Consider the following 22,450-nt stretch of genomic DNA (forward strand, 5'->3'; position numbering starts at 1 on the left):
CTGTTGAGGGCTGTGATCCTCGCTGTCATTTATGGACGGCCTACTGCATTCCAGACATTCTACACCATTTCCTCCAATTCTTCCCTCAACTCTGGCAGGTAAATATGATCAGCCTTTGATATAGGTGAAGAATTTCAGGCTCAGTGAGGTTGTCAGTCACTTAAGCTTCAACAGGTAGTAAGTGATGAGCCTTCTGCCTGCCTTTATGCCAGTTTGGGGCCACAACTGTTCTCAGAACCCCACCTCCAACATCCTGAAAAGAACAACAACAGATCAAAAAGAGAGAGAACAATACCCTCCTAGCCTGAATCTATTCCAGGGCTCAGGGTCTCCAAGCCAGTCCTGCCTGGCACGTTTCTCCATCACATCTGGTTTCTAGACTCCAGGATCCCGCCCACCTGCAGGCTCTGCCTAACCTGAACACTCCCACCTCTGTTTCCCCATCTGACGTGTTTCGGTCTCCTCTGTACCTCCCTCTTTCTCTCTCTGGATAAATGGCATCTTTCCTTCTTTGGATTCTCCCTTCCCATTCTTCCCTCCCAACCCTTTTATCACCACATGAATCTGGTTCCTTTTCCTTTCTCTATGAGAAGTGGTCTAGTGCAGGGGTGGTTCTGGAGTCTTTCTAACTGAGAATTGAATCTTGGTTTTACTCCACTGGTTACTTGTCTGACCTTGGGAGAGCCACTTAATATTTTCTGCATCTCAGTTTCCCCAGTTGTAAATGTGCAAGTGGGCAAAGCAATAGAAATTACATCATAGGTTCTTGAGAAGTGTAAATACATATGTTAACATATGCAGAGATTCTAGAATGCCATCAGGCATGTAGTGAATGCTCCCTAGAGACTAATTTTAATTATTCTTTCCTGTGATCATCCCCCTTTCTCTCTCCCTTTCTTTTCTTATCCTCAATATTTTGTTCTGCTTTAGCTAAAATTAAAAAGTGAACAGAGAGTTTCTATAAAATAGATACATTAGTTCATTGGCATCATTCATTTATTTTTTCATCTGGTCTACATTTATTAAATGCCTGCTATGGGCTAGGCAGCGTGCTAGGGACTAGCGATTTAATGATGAATAAAACATGCTTTCCTTGAGGGGTTTGTTTGTCTTGTAACTAGTCAAAAATGCTTTATCATATTTTAATAAAATGGATGCATTTACATATTTTAATAAGCCAATATGTATGTCAGTTGGTTTTGCCACCTAGTTTTCCCCCGAGTCTGCCTACTTCTCTGCACCTGTTCTGCTGCTATACTGATCCCACCACCATGATGGATGCCTTTCGACTGGTTCCTCCCCAGGCCCCGTGGAGCTCTCTGTCCTATTCTCCATTCAGCAGCCAGATCCGTCTTTATGAAAAGCAGAGCTGATTCTGCCAGCCTCCAGCTTAAAACTTTTCAACACTTTCTTTCAGGAGAAAGAACCAAAGACTTAACAAAGTCCTGTGTGATCTGCGTCTGACTCCAGCTTCCACCACTTTGCACAGTGTTTCTCCCACTTTCTTCACTTTGCTTCCAGTCCCTCCATAATACTGTCCTCTCTCCTCCACAGGTGGCTTCACACACCTTTCCCTCCTTTTCCTTACAACTCCTTCCTCTGTTCTGCTTTGACGAATTAATGCCAACTCACACTTCAGAATTACTCTTTTGAAGAGATGCCTTCTTAACCCTCCATCTAGTTTTTTGTTTGTTTTGGTTTGATCTGGTTTAGTGTATTTTTAAGGGTATACTTGAGTTTCTAGACTCTGAGAGTCTAGATCCAAGGTCCTTTCTTTTTCTAGAGCACTCACCAGCTAGTATAGACCACTGTGTGATTTTACTTGGCTGACTGCAGGCACATTAGGGAAAGGGCCATGTCTGTTTTGCTCATCATTCTAGCTCCAATGTCCAGGGCAGCATGTCGCTCATCAGAAACATGTAACAAACATTAGCTGAATAAAAACTGAATGAATGAATTTTTGTTCTTTTATTCCTTAATTTTCACAATGCATCAGCAGCTCTTTATTAAGAAAGCAAATTATCCTTAGTGGTGGGAACATGAATATGAGGAAATGGAAAGAAGGAATAAGAGAAGATTATCCTAACCGAAGTGCAATTTGGATATTTTTGCCTTTTATAGACTTAGTCAATGAGTCTACCAGGAATCCTATTTGGATAAGGAATTTACAAAGCACATTAAAGAGGTATACTTTATATTTCCTAGGTTTCGTTTTTCCATCCTAAAGTTGCTACTACTTGTGATTCTGAGAATTTAAGACATCATCATATTTCAGCTTTCTGCATACTTGATTTCCTATTTCTTTCATAGTACTTTCCTTCAGCTTCAATAAATCTATTTGTGAGCTTGGTAATTACAATTTAATTCATTAAACAAATAAGATTTAGGCTACAGTGGGTCTATAAACAAAGAGACTATGTACAGTAAGTTGTTAATCTTGAAAGCTCCCACTTGAAAGCAATAAGAGTTTCCACTTAAATTAAACTTAAAACTATTATTGGAGGGTTGAAATCCTACTAAACACAGAAAGAGCAATTTCCACAGATAAAGATCTTTCCCCTTTCCACAAGTGGGTGAAAGCAGAATTTCCATGTTTTTAAACATGTGGAATAAAAAGAGAACATTTAGAAGTTACTTGCTTGTAATTATTATTCTTTGATGACAAGTTTTAATTAGAAGACACGGTAAACTAAATTTCACAGAATGTCAGCTGAAAAGAGCCGTAAAAATAATCTCTCTAACCATCTTAATTAACAAACAAGGCAGTCAGTGCTCAGAAAAGTGATGTGGTTTAGATGCGGTCAATGAAGCATAGGCAGCAGAGTCAGGGAAAGGAGAAGAAAGATGCCCCATTACTCATTATTATACTTGAGGATTGGCTTAAATAGGGGGATATTCAAACAGATGTCAGGGTAAACTAGACTGGGAACCTGCAATACAGAGTTAAGTTAGTAGGTATTTTATATCTGTCTTGGTTTGTATTCTTTTTGTCTCTGTAGAAACAGTTCTCTAAATCCAGTAATTTTGTAGCAGACGGGAGGGTTACCTAGGATAACGCTCCCATCTGAGGGTTAACAAGGATCTGTGTTCATTTTGCAATACTTGTATAGTCAAGAATAGGATTAAGCCTCTTTATTTCCTTGTATTTGATCTGGATGTTGTTAAAGACAAGTATGGATCTAAGAGATCTTCTTGGCTGTCAAAATGCCTCTAGCACAAGGATTTACTTAGCCTCTTTCAGTACTAAGGAGTGAATGCTTTATGTTACTAGATGCCAAGAGACCCCCCCAAAATAATATAAAATTATTATATAGATGATACACACAAAGACCAAAATATTGAATTATGGAATGAGAGTTGCTGTGGGGATGGAAAGAGGGATGATACAGTTGGAGGAGGGGTGACCTATAATTAGCATTGTAAATCTTTTTAATCCCTTTGATATGAATTTGGAATGTTGTATTCTCAGGATAATCTATGAGGTCAGGAGAGTTTTCTATGAGGCAGGAAATGGTACCTCCCTTTGTCCTCATTACATTTCTCTAGGTCCAAACTGGGGTGTGGGCATGCAGAGAGGGATGCAGCATTATTAGTCATGAAAGCATCTGGAGAGAACCTCCCGTGAATCTGCAGACTCTGTTTGCAAGAATCATATTTCTGGTCATATACTATGGTGCTATGTGTTAGATGGAGGATGAGGAGGGAACAAAGCAACTAGGAGAAGGGTAGGAAACGGATGCATTGAGGAGTCCAGGGAGACTTCTAGTTGCAGGAGGTGGCAACATCTGATAGTAAGATGTGTATATACATGAGAGAGGGTTGTAGAGAAAGACATGGCTAAGCAGTACAAATTCTAGAGTCATATGCACCTTTGTTTCCTCCCTAATATCTTGGTAAAAGTTAGAATATACCAACCAGATTAATTAAAATATATTTAATGCAGTATATTTGGAGAAATCTGATATGTGGCAATACAGACGATCACTAAGGATGAACTGACCGATGATGGATAGATGGATGAATGGATAGATGGATGGATAAAGGGTGCTACAGAAAGAAGTTAGGATGAGGAAGAGGAAAATCATAATATATTTGAACTATTTATTGAACTATCCATTTTTCAAGATTGGTGGCTTTTTAAATAAACAATTTTTATACTTCTAAAGCTTTCATATTCATCATTTACCTGTGATATATGAAGACAGTAATTAACAACAGTAATGAGCTAGAAAGGAAAGTGAAGTGTACATGAGAAAGCCCTGAGATGCCATGACAATTTTTTAAACTCTTTTATGTCTATTTAACCATAATAATCTTATTGGATGATTCCTTGGGCTATTTGAGCCATCTGCCATCATGAGCTACTACAGTGAATTAAAAGAATTATTAAGGAATTTACTAGCTGCTCAGCTAGCCTCAGCTTTAGTAGCTATGACCACTTTTAAGACATTGAACTGCTTTCCTATCTTGGTTGCTGACTGAGCTTCAGCTCCCCCATCTGTGAAAGAAGGAAGCTGGACAAGATGGTCTTAAAGGCTTCCTCCAACTCTTAATTTCTATTTCTCAATGATTCTAGTTACACCACACAGAACGCACCAAGTTAACTAGATTGTGCATTCATTTCTTCTTAAATCATGCAAAAAATGCAAAGAAAAAGGATGTTATGTTAGTGACAAAACTTTCAAGTAATAGAATTTATGCTTTTTAACCACCTAAGGTCAGGGTCATGTTTTTTATTTAGAATTTAATGACTAAAGGGTTATTTTGATAATATCTTACCCATCCTAACCCTTTTTTCTTTGTAGGTAAGACTCATAAAGGTGGATAACTACCACAAAGTCACACAGCTAGAATTAGAGTTGGCACTAGAATACTTGTCCCTTTGCAGTCCAGAGTCCTGCATGGTATTTTCCATTCCAAAGTTCATCTTAAGTTTTCTCTGATGATGCTGATGCAATTTCTGATCAAGACCCACAGCTGGACCTTACAAATCTTGCCTGGGCATTTATGATGCATTTATTTGCATTGAGAAAATATTTCAACATGCCACAGCTGTTCATTCATATGCATAAATCTATGTAGACATTGATTTAAATAAAGAAATATAGTTTGCATTGCAAGTAAGCTTCTTGGATGTTGTATATACTCTGATTTCTGAGAACCTTCAGCTATAGAAGATGTCTATATTTTTACAAGTTTAAATTAATTTCAAGCTTTATTCATATCTTTGACCCTATAGAGAAATGCACCATAGGCTTCACCTCTGGCTTAAGCTCGGTGACTTAATTCGGAGTGCTTACTCTAAAGAAGATCAGAGCTTCACTTTATGCTGAAAAGAATATATACTTTTTTTTCTGCATTAGCTATACAATTTAATAGAAACAAAAAAGATTATTTAAATTAATTTCTGCTCTAAAATATAGTAAGTTACTGAAAGAAATGTTATAGTGATGGCTGGATGATTTTTTTGTTGTTGTTCACAGAGCCACCCATCAGGATGGGATTCAGCCTTACCTCATCTCAACTCACTGCTTCTTTAACTCACCTGTGGTAGGGGCCATAATTAAAGAGAATGAAGCCTGAACAGGTTTGTTGTGTCACTAGTTGAGGAGTTCTAGCAAGATTTATGAATGTGCTTGATAATTTGTATTTAGAGGGTAAGGACAGGCAAGGCAGAGGTGACTGACACATGAACTTCTTAGACCCCTCCCTCCCGCCCCGCCCCCCCCCCCCCCCCCCCCGGCAGCTGGATCTGTCTGTAGTAAAACCACTGAGGTATGATCAACTATTGAGTGACACATGGCAGAGATCAAACCTTGGGATACAACCTCATGTGACTTTGCCCCCTACTCCAGGTGGAGGCAGTCCACCCAGCAGTGTTAAATGGCAGTTTTTGCAGGGTCTCCAAGTATTCTAGAGCAGTACTTTTCAAACTTTAATGTACATACAAATGTGGATCTGTGGATCTTGATAAAATGCAGATTCTGATTTAGTTGGCCTGGGTTGGGGCTCAAGATTGTGCCTTTCTAACAAGCTCTCAGTTGATGTCTGCGCTACTGGTTCACAGACCAAACTTGGTAGACCAAGACTCTAGAAGAATTTATCTCTTGCCCCACCTTCCTACATGGCTTACTTTCTCACTTCAATTAGGTCTCTGCTGAAATATCACCTTATTAGAAATGCCTTCCGTACCTACCATGTATTTCTCTGTTACTGTCATGTTTAGCTGTCTTCCTATTTATTTATACTGTTTATCACCATCTGACAAATTTTATATTTCTTTGAGAGGGCTCTTTGGTTTACTGCTTTATCATTTCCTTAGAATAGTGACTGAGGCATAGTAAGTGTTTAGTGGGGGAAAAAAAAGTCTATTAACTGAATGAAAATGGCCACTCTGCCACAATTCCATAAGCCAGACCCACACTTATGAGTCTCTAGGCAATAATCAACTCTGTCCTTTGGGATTTTCCTTTAGGAAGTTAAGTATTCTGTTAAAGAATAAAAAGTGGAGGAAATCAGGCCCCTCCACTGTCTGCTCAAGTCTCTGTTCCCTGATGGGGACCACTATCGATTTCCTCCTTCCTACTTGCTGACCCTTCTGAAGCCTTTGCAGTGTCCCCAGGATGCCCTGAGTAGCCAGATTAAAGGCAAGGGGATACTGGTGGCTTTCAAGGGGACAGCGTAGCAATTAATTGTCTCCATTTTGTGCTTTATCCAACAATTTATACTGTTCACTTGATTATCTTAGTGAATATCCAGTGGTTTATTATTTCAACTCAGTCAGTAATCTCACACTAAATATAGGTGGTATTATATTAGTGAGAAGGCAACAAACGCTGGGAAGATTTGCCCTAATCTGACCAAAGGAAATGCTGTGTTAGACTCTTTTTGACAAATGTGTAATTAGGTTGTAATCAATGCCTTTTTCCTTCATCAGTGGTGTTAAAGTTGAGTAACAGAGCTCTAAAAAATATGAGAGCTTTAATTATCTTTCCTTTGTTCATGTTACAGAGCAACAGCTGTAGGTTTTCTGCAAGGCAGGAGAAAGAGAGTTTATCCACTAGAGTTGCTAAAGGTTTTGTAACAAAAAACAAAAAGACAACATCTAAAAATAGTATCAACACCAAATGTCCTATCGAGGAATTTATTTACCATTTTCTGCATCTAATATCAAAACTTTGTGGCATTCATTCAATATTCACACAGCAAATACTTCTTAAGCATCTGATACTAATATTTGCCAACACACTGAAGATACTGTATTGCACTTCTAAAACAAAAGAAGACCCATCTGGTAACTCTTTAATAAATCATAATCAAATTCATATTGAGTAAATTAGCATGGGAGATAAAATGAGTGGTAGAGGTCCTTGCCCTCTAGAAGCTTACTTGAGTGGAGAAATGTGCAAATCATGACAAGGGACACACCAGGTGTCTGAATACAGGTCTAGTAAGCTCCCAGAAAGACTCCATCAACACTGATTCAGCAGATTAAAGATGGCTTTGTAGTGGAATTGGCATCTGAGGGCCTTCAAGATAAGCAGCAATGCATTGGTGGAAAGGGAAAAAAAAGAATTCCAGACAGAGGAACCCACATAAGCAAAGACCTCAAAATATGATAGTTCAGGACTAGGTGCAGGGTCAGGGAGCAGTCCTGTGCAGCAGACAAATGGTGGAAAAGGATGATTCTGGTGGGTGGTGGTAGGGGGAGGGGGTCTGGAGGTTGGCTGGGACCATATTGTGAAAGGCAAGGAGTTTGTATACAGGCATCTTGGGGTTGTATCTTTTGGAATGGTAATTCTGAAAGCAATGAGCAAGATCTCTGGGAACGATAAAGAAATGGGTGTGTGTGTGTTTGTAGGGGGTAGGTGGGCATTATTGGGCATTATGTTTCCTTTTTCCAAGTAGCGTTGGAGTGACTTCACAAATCGAATATAAGTAATTGAAATTGTTAGGAGAATTAATTTCTTGTATTGTTTAAATAGAATTTTTTCTGAAGTATCAGACATGATTCTTTTTAAAAAGAGAGAAAATAACTATTATTTTCTTTCTATTATTAATATAACACCTGTTAATTTCAAAGTAAGCATGTGATACAAATTGGATTAAAAAAATGATAAAAATGAATCACAGTCACACCATCAGAAAGAAATACTGCTTGTATGTGACTCTAAACTTGGCTTCAATTCCACCATCTAGAACTAAACATTGAATAAGACTGATGATGGATAGAGTAATTCAGACAACTGGCCAGTGAGCCCAAGCTCATCTTAAGCAGAAGTGAGTGTCGCAACCTTGGCTTTACCCTGTGCAGTGAAACTCACCAAGGAAGACATATGTTGCTACATTATAATAATTGTAAATTATTTATCATTATTTCAAAAAATGCACTCAGTACTATGAAAAATACAGTTGGAAATGTTTTTTATATTTTGCAATACACACTTGTTTAGCACTTACTTTCTGCTTTGAAGCAAAAATGAAAAAATGCAAGTAGTAAAAATGAGTCCCTTCAATCTTCCATTACCATCAAGTGGAAACTCAAGTACTGAAGAACGGTAAACTTCTCTTCATTAGTTCAACAACTTTTTAAGAAATACCAATTATATGTACAACACTGAAGGTAAATTTATCAGTGAACAAAATACAGGTTTTGGTGTCTGCACATTTAGAGTTCACAATCTTATATAACTTGGCAAGATGTTCTTGCTCCCTGCTCTCTGGAATATAATTCCCACCCATTTTTCAAAGTCTGGTCCTATCTCCCCATTTCCATGAGGTACTCTTGCACTGTCTGGCTCCTGCAGGCGTATCCCTCTGACATTCTATAATTCTTAGAGATGGTGCCTTTATCATATAATTTTAGTCATGTGTCATTAGGAACTGATCTCTATTAAATGTGTCAGTCTTTTCTCCTCAATAAGATTTAAAAAATTCCTTAAAGACAAAGACCTGGGATGGGGGGGTAAAGGTGGAATTTTCTGAATAGCTAGTAATACTGAGCAAGGCATCTAGGATAATTCCTGCTAAAAGGATTTGAATGTAATTTGAATTTACCCAAAGCCTGGTTCTTGACCATACCAAAAAAGATGTCAATAACATTAGTTTTAGCATGGATACCTCAGAATACAGGTGCAAACGAAGGGACTTGGTGAGCATGTGCTAATGGACTCTCACAGCATACTCTTCTTTTCACTTGTTTCTTTAAAGGTAAATTGCTCATTATTTCTCAAATATGTTGTATAATTTAAATGTCCCTAAATGATCTAAACAACAATCCAATCAGTTTTCCATTTCAAACAATGGTTAAATTAAGGCTCACTTACACATTAAATTTGCAAAGGGGGAAAAATGATTGCTTGATGTTGCATGACCACATTTCTAACTGATTTAAACCCACGACAAATTAGAATGCAGTTAGACTATTAAAATCAAGAAGTCATTCTGTGAATCTGATCTGTACTTTGGCATTTTGAAATACTAACCTTGTTGTCATTTGCGGGTTTCTTTAGAAGCACTTTAAAAATCGACTTATGTGATTTATAAGATATGCTTTGAACAGGCATCTTGATAAAGTACAGCATAGTATCCAGAATGAGTACGTTGCTTAAAGGAAACAAAGCTATAAGGAAGTTTAAGATGAAGATTTATGCTGATAGAACGAGGACGTGCTTGTCCTTTATTGTAACTTTTAAAGCTTGAAATCATTCTGTTCAAGGTTATTTAAATGGCTGTCTTCACTATCAAGAGCTCCTAATTAGTGTAACTATAATTCTGACCATCTGCAGAATTGTTTGAGAAGAAATTTTTCAGAAATGGGAAAGTAGACAGGGATATCTATGCCTTGTGTCAGATTCTGGTGTAGGGCATAGAGTCTGAGATCCAAAGAAAACAGCTATCAAGAAAATGGAAGAAGCCCATGAACAGGTTCTTAATCTGCACAAAGTAGAATTTGTTCATCAAATTGTGTAAACCCAGATCTTTTAATTTTCTGTTTTACAGTGGGTGCTTTTGGAGCTGTTTATTCCTATTAGAAGACATGTCATTCTGTGAATCTGTGAATTTTTAAGAAGTAGAAAGATTTCTCAAAACTGTCTGGGAAGAACATGTTTCTTTGGTGTTGACATCATCCATCTTTGACAAACACAAAATCTCTCTTTCCAGATGGCTCTCTGGCCATATCTAGGCTAAGCCAATAGAAAAAAGCATTTAATACTTTTTTTTTTTTGGTATAACTTAATTGCAAATTCTAAAGTCGGGCAAAGGGAAAGTAACATACCAAAACACATACAGCGGAATGTTTTCTTCATTCTCTTGAAAACATGTGGTTGGTTTACTATTAATGGCAAAACCTAAGATGTCACAGGAAAGACACAAACCTCAATCTTCCAAACAGCAATAGACCAATTGATGTTAAGAAAGAATCATTTGAAAAGGCCAAAGAAGCACTTTATACCCATATGCACGAAGGTTCTTCCTTGAAGGCATCCTGTACTTTTATGTTCAGCTGTTCAGATACTCCTCTCTGCTAGCCACGTGGACCAAAAACAATTAACTACACTTCTTGAAGGCAGAACCATATTCCTCTGTTTTTTTGTACCAAGTCCAATCCACAGTGGTGCATGCAACTACATTTTATTAACAAAAGAGTGATTTTTATGTATAAATTTGCTAAGAAATCAACTCCACAGTAGGTAACATCCCAGTTGTCTCATTGAGCCTCATTCTGACCACAAAAACAGATGTTGAAACAAATCAAAAAACAGGGTTTGGCCAATCCAGTTTAGAATATCTCATCAAGGCTCCATTGGCTACTTCAGCTTATGACATCTCACCAAGTCTCAGGGTTTACAGTAATGTGTCCCCAAAGGGATAGTGTGGCAGAAAAGGCAAAAAAAAAAAAAAAAAAAAAAAAAAATCCACATCAAGGACGTTCAAAAATCGTGTTAGTGTTAATGAGAGTAAGCTAATGCCACAGGGAGAGAAGATGGTCTCCACTGGTCACGGTCAGTTTCTGTAGATGAGCTCTCTCCCCCCTGCTTCCTAGATCTTAATTGTTTTGTTTAGTGCCCATTGCTGACCAAAACTGTGTACCAGATAAGAACGTAAATGAAATAAAGCTGATGCTAGTTATTTGTTTAAATTCATATTTTCAAACAGGGCTTTCTAACTGTAGGAAGTTTTCCTTGGAAGATTAAGAGTAACAAAGCCTCATGTTCTTTGGACATGAACCACCAACTTTTCACCATAGTTAGTTCAAAACACCTTCGTGGTGACTGGCTAATACCGGTGATCAGAAATGCGGGTATCCATTCACACAGAAGCACATCAGAACACTGTACGTTTGCGTTCTCACTGACCTTCAGGTTGGTATTGTGCTATAATCGTCACCGTCTGTCCAGCCCCCTTTAGTGCTGCAGCAGCCTGTTCATGGGATGCTCCGCGAAGGTCAATGCCGTTCACCTGAAAGAGGAAGCCGGAGAATTTTGGTGTTTCCTAAGGCATATTATTCTGATAGACAGAAGGAAGAAGTTTCCCCAAACTGAGAGGCTGTCTGAGATTGTTACCTGCCTCAAAACCCTTCATGTCCTACCCAGGCATTTGAGTGTTCACTTATCAGATTTCGTGCTCCTGATAACTTTAGTTAGCAGAGACGTGAAATTTCCCCTCGGGTGCTTGTGCCATGGTCTCAGTGGGTTGCAAGTTTTGCCTACCCATGTCCGCTAAGATTTTAGTGTGTGCATTTAATATGCTTCTATGAGTTTCCTAGACTTCTGGGATAGAGAGGAACCTTCAAAATTAGAGGGAAAGCAGGGTAATAAAGAGAGACACATGTAATGTATGTAGACAAGTATATGCTGACAGAATAATACATTCATATGAGATTCTGGGGAGACTGTATGGAATGGGCTGGCTGCCTGCCAAATCCCTCTCTTTGGTCAAATGCCTGGTCCTGTCATCCTGAGCTTGGTTAGACAGTCCTGAGCCTTGTTCCAAAATAAATTTGACTGCCCCATTTCTTATGTACAATCCCAGAATGAATTGTGACAAAATGAAATAGAGAACGCCAGGAGTTTCTGTTGCTCTTGCTAACTCCCATTTTGGGGTCCGTGCCAGAAGAGAAACAGAGCATCTAAAAAATAAGCACAAAACTCTGCCGAGAGGGAAAAATCACTCTGAAGTCAAATTTAATAAGAAGCAAAGGCTAAAATCTTTCTTGAGCCAATTCAGGCTAAGCCAACACAATATAATTACTGCGTGCTTTCCAGTGACAGGGCTCTGTGTCTGCCCCAGGAGAGGGATGGCGGGTCAGGAACAAAGGTGATCAAGACAAGCCCCTAAGAAGCTTTTCTGCTTCAACTGAACACACAGTAAGGCCAGTTTTCCAAGCTATGCAGCTGATATCAGAATTCTGCTTCCTTTTACTTACAGGGAAGATGGCTAGGGGCCATGAAGAAGAGTAAAAGAGCGGATCAGCTTATCTTATTTCTCATCAATCTTCTTTGACAAATGATATTGGGTGGTGGGTGGGGGTTGCCACTGTGTTTCCCTATCAGACCTGGAACATCTGTAATCTTCAATTCTACGTGCTGGTCCTCTCATTATAACTGTTAAAGTCCCCTTATTCACTTTTATGAATTTCCTACCTTTCTATTCTGGTGAAAGCATTGATTGGCTTTCTAGTCTTACTGAAAGCATTGATTACACTGTCACACTGGGAAGTCTGTTGAGTAGTCTGGGTCTGGCTGGGCTACTCCCTACTAGCTGAGCCTCAGTTCTCTCTTGCCTCAGGGGGAAGGGACTGTTTGGCTCTTTGGGCCTAAAGTCCCTTTGAATTATAAAATTCCAGACTTAATCCTTGTTAAATGACAGTCATTTCAGAGACTGTCTAGGCATTGATGAGTCAGAAGTATGACTCAGAGAGCTGGAAGAGACAGAAAAAGTAATCTGAGCTAGGCTTCTGCCTACAGGAAGCTGAATGCACAAGTGTCATGGGCCAAATGATCTCTTTTGTCAAACAATTAGGGTGAACTTTTTATTAACAAATAATATGTCATCATGGTAATGAATTATTATGCTTCAGAAAGGTATAAAAAGAAAAGTAGGAAGTCTCTTCATTGTCTTCACACCCAGAGGTAATCACTGCTAGCAGTTTCTTGCATATGTTTTTAGAAGTCTGTTATATGCACGTGCAAACACATGGCTCTATATTCATTTTTTAATATATACATATATTATAATATATTAGTGACTTTCTGTTTAAATGGATAGAATCATATCATACACGTAATTCTATAACTTGTTTTTGTTTAGCCTTTCATTTAACACTATGTCTGGGACATTATCCATATCAGCTCGTATCATTCTACCTTTTAAAGGGAGCCTAGTATTCCATGGTTTGGCCATACCAGTATTTTTCAATATGATCCCTATTGATGTGGTTAAAGCTGTGTCTAGCATTTTGCTACTACAAACACTTACGAAGCTGCTTCTGAAGGCTAAATTCCCTGGAAGTATATTTCCTAAGTTATAAGGTATATGCATGATTTGTTTCTTTCAGTTTGCTATCGTACATGTAAAAAATAATTATTTATTCACTGAACAAACAGAAACTAATAATGAAGGAAAAAGCAGGCCATAATCTCTTTGCCCAAATAATACATTGTTATAAAAATATCATTAATAGACAGTCAGCCCTTTATATCTGCAGGTTCTGCATTGGTAAATTCAATCAACCTCAGGCTGAAAATCGTCAAAAAAAAACTCCCAGAAAGAAAGCAAAAAAACTCGAATTTGCTACACATGTGGCAACTATTTACATAGTACTTACATTGTATTAGGTATTATAAGTAATCTAGAGATGATTTAAAGTATATGGGAGGATGTGAATAGATTATGTGCAGATACTACACCATTTTCTATAAGGGACTTGAGCACCCGTGGATTTTGGTATCTGCAGTGGAGTGGGGGGGAGAGAGTTGTCCCTGGAACAGCCAAGGGACAACTGTTTACATAATGCACATACATGAAAATCAAAGCAACACCAAAAAGTATAAGAATTGAAGGCTCCCTCTACCTCTTACTTTTCTCTCCAGAGGTAACCATGTTGATGGCTTCTTGTATATACTACCAATAATTTCTGTTATGAATATAGCAGGTTTATGAAATTATAAATAATTTAAAAATTTTACACAAAAAAGATAATATACTACATATTGCTTTATACCTTGATTTTCTTCCATTTACTAATATATCATAGAGTTCTTTTTTTATTGGTGTATAGTTGATTTATGATATTATGTTAGTTTCAGGTGTACAGCATAGTGATTCAATATTTTCATAGATTATACTCCACTTAAAGTTATTACAAAATAATGACTGTATTTCCCTGTGCTGCACAATATATCCTAGTTGCTGGTCTATTTTATACATAGTAGTTTGTATCTCTTAATCCCAAACTGCTCATACCCCAACATTTGACTTTGGTCCTTCTGATAGGTAGACAATTATATTTCTAAAATTTGCATTTCTTCAATAATGAGGTTAAACATCTTTTAATATTTTTGTTGGTTATTTAAATTTCTTTCTGTATAAAATGCCTGTTCACTTATTTTGACTTTTTTTGTTTGTTTGTTTGGTTAGCTTGCTCTTTTAAAAATTCATCTGCATATCAAGAATATTAGTGCTTCGTCTCAGATAACTATTGAAATAGTCTTACTAGTTTGGTATTTGTATTTTGTATTGTATTTTAAGTAAACTTTTCCCTTGTATACTGTTTTTTGCCATATAGAAGTTTAAAGTGTTTTACATAGTCACATTTTTTTTTCCCTTTTTAGCTTTTGAGCTTTGTATTATTACATCTTCCCTTTTCTGATGGATATTAAACAGATTGCCCATGTTTTCTTCTGGGACAACCATGGATTTTAGCCATTTAATCTTTGCTCTACTGGAATGTATTTTGGCATTTGAAGTGAAAATCAGGTGAACAACCACCTTTTCTTGGACTTCCCTTTATAGCATCAGACTTCTACATCTTTCAATATTCTAATCATCCTCTGAATTTTTCTTAGTTAGTACACTAAGGGAACCTGAAAAAGTGGGAAGGAACGAAAGATTTGGAGTCAGAGAGAACTCGCTTTGAATCCTGAGTCCACCAATTAAACCTAAGTAACTTGGCAAAGTCATTGAATTTCTTCAAACCTCAGCTTCCTTACTTGTAAAAAAGGTGTAATATCTCCCTACTTATCAAGGCTGTGGCATGAAATAAATGAGACAATATCTGTAAAGCCCTTAACACGGAACCTGGTGCATATAGGCATGCAGGAAATAAATAGTATCTTTATGCTGTGAGTGTTTCTTCAAAGGGCTGTGGCTATAAGTGATGAAATAAAATCAAATGGAAATTAACTAATGTATGGGTTACTTCATGTTTTTTTCTCCTTCTTCCCTCCCTTCCTTCTTTTTAGGAACATAGAACTTTAGCCCTGGAAGAGCCTTAAAAACGTCTTCATCTAGCGCTTTCACATTTGAGATGGTCTCCATAGTGGGGAAGGACCTGCCCAAAGTCACATCAGAGCGAGCACGGGTTAGGATGAGCCCAAAGCTTCTCTTGCTCAGCCCAGGCTTCTTTCCACTATAGCAGATGTGCCCTATTATGTGTGTGTGTGTTTGATTTCCACTGGGCAAGTGATAATCAAATCTTCTTCACCTTGGGGCTCCACATTTGCAGAGCCCTTGATGGTGCTGTTATTCTGCACAATACCACACTGACCACGTTCCTGATGATCTTCCTCCAGGTTTTAGCAAACATGGTTAACTCTAGTCTTTCAAACTTTTCAAGGTCACTTTGATTTCTATTTCTATCTCTGAGGTTTGAGTTTTTATCAGTAATCTTTGCTCAAATAACATTTTCAGAGGCATTCAAAAACAGTTTACCTTATTGATATGACATTTTAAAATACCAAGTAGTTGTAGGGTTTTTTTTTTTCAGGTGCTAATGTGAAAGTGAATGGTGGGCTATGTCCAGAGTCAGTCTTTTTTCTTTTTGTTTTTAAAAGATGACCATTATGTTTGCTATTTCAGCCACCAGGGCCCCTGGCCTGGGGCTCCAGGGATTCCCTGGATACATGACTCAATGTTCTCCAGAAATATTTGGCTATATCTTAGTATTTTAGACCGGGTGACATCGACATCAGAATCGGAATTCCAGAAATGGGGAGAACCTTTGCAACCCTCCTCAATCCCCGATGTGTGATGTACACGTTTAAGGTGATTCAACTACACTGTTGACTTTTTTTCTCTGATTCAGGCATTTCTGCATTTCTGCACGTGCTGTTTTCCCTTATCTAGAACATATTTTTTTTTTTCTCTTCCTCACCTGGAAAACTTCTAGTCATTAAAGATTCAGTCTGGGAAGTTTTTGATTTCTCCATCCAATCTGAATGAGAGCCTTGCTGGGTAGAGTGTTCTTGGTTGTAGGTTCTTCTCATATCATTTTAAATGTATCATGCCACTCCCTTCTGGTCTGCAGAGTCTCTGCTGAAATGATAGTTTTAAGGGAGTTCCCTTATATGTTATTGGTGCTTTTCCCTTGTTGCTTTTAGTATGCGCTCTTTAATTTTTGTCATTTTGATTACAGTGCATCTTGGTGTATTCCTCTTTGGGTTAATCCTGTCTGGGACTCTGCACTTCCTGGACTTGGGTGACTTTCCTTTCCCAGATTAGGGAGGTTTTCATCTATCTCTTCAAATACTTTCCCAGGCCCTTTCTCTCTCTCTTTTCCTGGGACCTCTAAAATGTGGATATTAGTGCACTTGATGTTGCCCCAGAGGTCTCTTAAACTGACCTCATTTCTTTTTTCTTTCTTTTCAGTGGCAGTGATTTCCAATACTCCATCTTTCAGTTTACTGATTCGTTCTTCTGAATCATTTAGTCTACTATTGATTCCATCTGGTGTATTTTTTAATTTCATTTATTGTATTCTTCATTTCTGTTTGGTTGTTTTTTATATTTTCTAACACTGTTAAAAACTTTCAGTTTCTCACTCTGTGCATCCATTTTTCTCCCAAGTTCTTCAATCGTCTTTACACTCTGAACCCCTTCTTGGGTAGATTGCCTACCGCCACGTCACTTAGTTCTTCTGGGGTTTTATCTTGTTCATTCATCTGGAACATATTCCTCTGCCACTTCATTTTGTCTAAGCTGCGGTTTGGATTTTTATGGATGTGGTAGGTTAGTTACTTTCTCGACCTTGGTGAAGTGGCCTTCTATAGGAGGCATCTTATGTGTCCCAGAAGGGCACTCCCTTCTCATCACAGAAGCTGCGTGCTCCCCCTGCGAGGGCTGTGTGGCTCCTTCTGTTGTGGCAGGCTATGTGGGTGGTCTGGTAGGCTTGGTTGGCCCCTACTCTGGTTGGCTGCCAGGCCCTGCCTTGTGTGGATGCTGCTGGCAGCTGTTTAGTGGGGCCTGGTCACCAGGTGGCTGGTTGTAGAACTGTAGGGGTCCCTGGCGCTAGTGCTGGCTTACTAGTGGGCAGAGTCAGGATCCCAAAGATCTAGGGCTGTTGCCCACCTACTGGCAGGTGACATCAGATCCTGGAGTTAGTGCTGGACTCCTGGCAGGCAGAGCTGTTTTCCGGAGTCTGGCCGCAGGGCCCAGGGATCCAAGAGCTCGTTTTAGATCATGATGGGGGCGGTTCCTGATACAGTTGGATATCGGGGCTGGGGTGTCCCATAAAGGTCCCTTTGGCCTGCTAATGGGCAGGGCCTGTGGTTCAGGATCATAGTTTTCTTGCTTTTCGTGTCTGCCCTTGGTGGGTGGGTGAAGCTGGGCTACAGTCCCGCGCAGACTTCCTGGTGGGAGGGGCCAGTGCCTGCCCACTGGTGGGTGGAGCTGGGTCCTTGCCCTCTGGTGGGCTGGGCCGTGTCTAGGGGCGAGCCCAGAGGCAGCTGTGAGCTCCTTAGTCCTTAGGCAGCCTGTCTGCTGGCGGGTGGGGCTGTGTCCCCGCCCAGTTACTTGTTAGGCCTTGGGCCTCCCAGCACTGGCACCTGCAGGCTGTTGGGCGGGGCCAGGTCTTGGCGCTAACGAGCTAGAGGGAGGGTCCCACGTGATGCTCCCGCAAGGCTTCCCGGCTTGCCCCGGGGACGAGCTCCCAACATGGCTGCCGCTGGGGTCGGTGTCCCTGGGCGACCCGCAGCCGCTCCCCATCTCTCCGGGCGACTCCCGAAGACCAGCAGGTGGGTCTGGCTCAGGCTCCTATCAAATTACTGCTTTCGCCCTGCGTCCCAGTGCATGTTAAATTTTGTGTGTGCTGTTTAAGAGTAAAACTATTTCTCCGAGTCCCGTGGGGCGCCTGCACTTAAGTCCCGCTGGCTTTCGAAGCCAAATGCTCTGGGTTGGTCGTTCTGGGGTGTTGGACCTCCGGGCTGAAGAGTCGGAGGTGGGGCTCAGAACTTTCATGCTGTGAGAGAACCTCTGAAATATAATTATTCTCCAGTTTGTGGTTCACCCACGGTGGCGGGGAGGGGTATAGGGTTTGATTATATCGTTGAGTCCGCCCCTCCTACTGGTCTTGTTGTGGTTCCTTCTTTGTCTTTAGCTGTAGAAGATTTTTTCTGGTAGGTTCCAGGCTTTGTCGTCAATGGCTGTTCTGCAGATAGTTGTGATCTTGGTGTGCTCGTGAGAGGAGGTGAGCTCAGGGGCTTTCTGCTCTGCTGCCTTGGCTGCTATCCTCTGAAGGTCTGCATGGACTTGTGGCGTGTGCTCACTTGAGAGCTCCTAAAGATAGGAGCTTGTTTCATTGGAACCTGAGTCACTAGTGCCTGGGAGGTTGTGGGTGTGATAACTGAAGAGGTGAGTGAGTGAATAATACATTCTCACTACAGTATGCCGGCAAATTGTCATCCAGGCTTGTTTGACACTGACCACACCTGATGAAGAACTCACTGTGTTTCAGGAAAACCCACCTGGGGTCAGCTCTATTAATTAAAAAAAAAAGAAAGTTCTTTGTGTTGAATCTAAATAACCTTCCTGGTACTTTCCACCTCTTGGTTCTAGTTCTGCACTCTGAGGGCTCCCGGAATACTTTTCTAGGGTCTTCTTTCTAATGTTTGAAGATGGTTTTCCCTTTTCCAGGTTAAATGGCCTCACTCTCTTCCCCTTCCTCCCCTAACATTCTCACCAAGTGAGCATTTGCCTCTGCTTGCATGCCTCCAGTGACAGGGAGCTCTTTTTCTAGTCTATTTTATTTTGGGGTTGGTCTTATGAGTGTGATTTCTAGCATCTTATTATTTATTGCCTCATCAGAGACTCAGCTGAGTGCATGTGATGTCAGTTAGGGCAACTCGGACGCTGTCTTTCTGCTAATATTTTTTAATGTGCACCTTGTGTAGTATCTAGAGCTAAACACCGTGCTGATACAAATTTCATTTCTTTAAAATATCCATTCTTGTCATTTCCTTTTCCAACTTGATGGAAGGAGTGAACTAGAGTGACACATAACCATTGTCAATCTATTTACTATTCAGTGGAGGACAGTGACAGGTTAACACAATCAAGAACTGAGTGGTGAGTGCTATGACAAGATGAGGTCAGAATGCTCGGGTCGGGGTTAGGAAGCAACCAAGGTGTGAGGAGGTGTGAGGTTTTCTGGAGGAAGTGACATCAGAAATGAGACGTGAGTGAGTTATTCAGGTGAAGATGGGTGGAGGTGTCCATGGAGGGCTCTGGGAGAGAGGAGTAGGCATAGAAGTAGCAAGAGTATTTCAGGCAGAGAGGGAAGGTCTGGGAGGTGGGAGGGTCTGGCACATCTGAAGAAAAGAAAGAAGTTGTTACTAAAGTGCAGAAAGGGGAGAAAGGAGAGTGCGAAGGAGATGAGAGGTGAGGCAGGAGAAATGAAGGTGGTGATGATGATGAAGATGGTGGTGGTGAGAACTCACAAGTACACACTTAGTGTGGCAGGCACTGTTCTGAGCATTTCCTATAAATCAAATTTCCTAACCCTTGTAACAGCTCTATGAAGGGAGAACATATAAAACTGCCCATTTTATAGAGGACACTGGGGCAAAAGATTAAATACACGTGTCAAATTAACAGGAAAACAGCACATATACCAAAAAAAAAAAAAAAAAAAAAAGCCCGAGGTTCCACTGCTAATATATGGCAAAGCCAGGAATTAAACTCAGGCAATCTGGTTTAAGGGTCAGTATTCCTAACCATGACATATTATGGCCTCTCAGGGATCTGGCGGTACAGGGCATATTAAGCCATTTAAGTGAATTTACAGTTTCTCTTGCCTGAAATGGGGAGGCATTCCTCAACTTAGACTTGAGGAATAGTATCTCCCGGTCACTCCTGTAGTGCAGGAGTGCTTACAGCTGGAGAGAATACAGAGAATAAGCAGGAGGCCTGTACTAGCTCCAGCCCCGCTAAGAGCCTCCCACGTGGAACCGATTTTGGAGATGCTTCTCAGGAGGCAGCACCACTGCTCGTGGCTGCTGAGGTTTTCAATCCCAGCTCATGTCATCCACCTGCTCTGAAAACAGTGTCACGGGAAGAACCCTGGGTTTGGACATGGGAAGCCCCACAATTCAAATCTTGGTCCCATCACTTAACAACTCTATGACCTTGGGTAAGTTACTTAACCCCTTTGAGCTTCACTTTTCTCATCTGCAGCTAAGATATTAACCCTTATTTTGCTGGGTTGTTGTAAGGATGATTAGGATAATGCAAATAGAGCACTCAACCGAACACCTGGCACACACGGGGTAGGTACATAGTCATTATCTACTAAATGAGGACTTCTAAATGGCTTTTATTCACAATAATACAACCAAGGAATAGCTTTGCTATAAGATTGTCTTGGAATAAGAGTAGCTAAGAGCTATACATTTAACTGAATTATTAATTGTGAAAAAAATACAAAGGAGTGACCCAGTGGGAAAGGGCTAGATAATTGGCACCAGATTTCAATTTAAATTAGTCAGGAGCAGAACACAGGGACTGTTTCAAGCAAATTATTTCACAGTTGGGGGTCTGGTTGGTATGTGGCAGGGGGCAGCAGGGAAGAAACTAGGGCAGAATCCAAACAATTTCTATTTTATTCAGAGAGAACAGGGATAGTAAAATAAGTAGATATATTACCAGTGAATTAAATCAACGCAGAAGGCTCCATCTTTTCTCAAGAGGGGAGAAAAAATCTATTTTTAATTTCGTAAAGTGATGTGATAGAGTGAGATGGAAATTTGGGTTCTATTGCTAACTCTGCAAGTAGCTTATTCAGGCCAGCTAATGAGCCACTGAAGACAATAGAAGGTGCTGGACCCCACCATCTCTAGGGTCCCCTGTGATTCAAAATTCAGTGATTTCCATGGCTTAAAAATAACATCTCAAAGTATTTTACAGCTAGTAAACTGTTTTCCCACCTCACTTTTTTTTTTAACTGAACAAGGTGACATATAAACAAACAAATATAATAAAAACTTTTATATGTGTTAAGTGATCCTTATTACCTACTTGTAAAGGAAGCAAGGAAACTAACTATCCCACTTAATTTTGAATTGTGAGCAGGCCTGGGATGGCTGGCATAGAGCATGAGAAAGAGAAAGGAAAAATGGTGCCCGCAGAGGTAGACCCTGAATGGCAGGCAGGTTAAGAAGTTTAGTCAATGCCTTTAAAAAGGCATTTGACACAGTTTGAGTTGGGTTTGGGGAAGGATAACAATGGCAACAGTGAAGGGTTGGGGTTGGAGAACTAGGTGATCAAAAATAGGATAACCAGCTGGGAGACTATGGCAGTATTACACATGGAAGATGACGAAGGCCTGATGTGGAACAATGAGAATGGGATTGGGGGTAGGAAACGAGCGTAGACTTGAGAGAGGACACAGAGGGAGGTTCTATACAGCTATTCTCAAATAGTTCCGGGAACCAAGTAGAGTTTAAATAATATTTATAGTGTTGAGTGTATTGGAAATGGGAGAGGAGAAGGGTGATTAGAGGAACAACGATGCTGTTGATCAAAATGGGAACACAGGGTGGAAAATGGGTCTAGGAGAGAATAACACATTTTGTTTTAGACGTGTTGAGTTCACTGTGCCTGTTGGACATCTCCAATTTTACAGGCAGTTGGAAAATATCTCTCTGAAGCTTAGAGAAATAGTTAATGTTAATAATCATTTTATTCTTGGTATTCCTAAGCTCAGTACCCTGATCTGACTTGACCCAGAGATAGAAAAGGCTTGCTGTGCAAAATGGGAGTGATAAGAGTACCCACTTCCACCGAGCTTTTCTAAGGTAGATTAGTAAATATGTATAAAATACTTGCAGCAGTGCTTGGTATATGGTAAGGACACATAATTATTAACTATTACTTACCCCTCCCCTGATACTCACAAAGTACGAGGATGACCTAGACCAGTGTCAAAGTATCTCAAAGACTTAGCAGGCCAAGG

At 40.0% G+C, this 22,450-nt stretch overlaps 1 protein-coding gene across 21 annotated transcripts in view; it reads right to left on the bottom strand.

Annotated features, from left to right (window-relative positions):
- The window catches only part of DLG2 (discs large MAGUK scaffold protein 2), a 1,729,700-nt gene that overhangs the window by 273,406 nt on the left and 1,433,844 nt on the right, over positions 1-22,450 (bottom strand). For 20 of the 21 annotated variants that reach the window (XM_031460460.2, XM_031460461.2, XM_031460455.2 and 17 more), the window contains one exon: positions 11,361-11,463. In XM_031460460.2, the coding sequence (XP_031316320.1) occupies positions 11,361-11,463 (103 nt within the window). Of the gene's footprint in view, positions 1-11,352; positions 11,464-22,450 lie in introns of those variants that run through there. The other variant, XM_064492762.1, reaches the window with a different exon arrangement.

This window comes from Camelus dromedarius, chromosome 12 (assembly GCF_036321535.1).
Source record: "Camelus dromedarius isolate mCamDro1 chromosome 12, mCamDro1.pat, whole genome shotgun sequence".
Taxonomy (NCBI): domain Eukaryota; kingdom Metazoa; phylum Chordata; class Mammalia; order Artiodactyla; family Camelidae; genus Camelus; species Camelus dromedarius.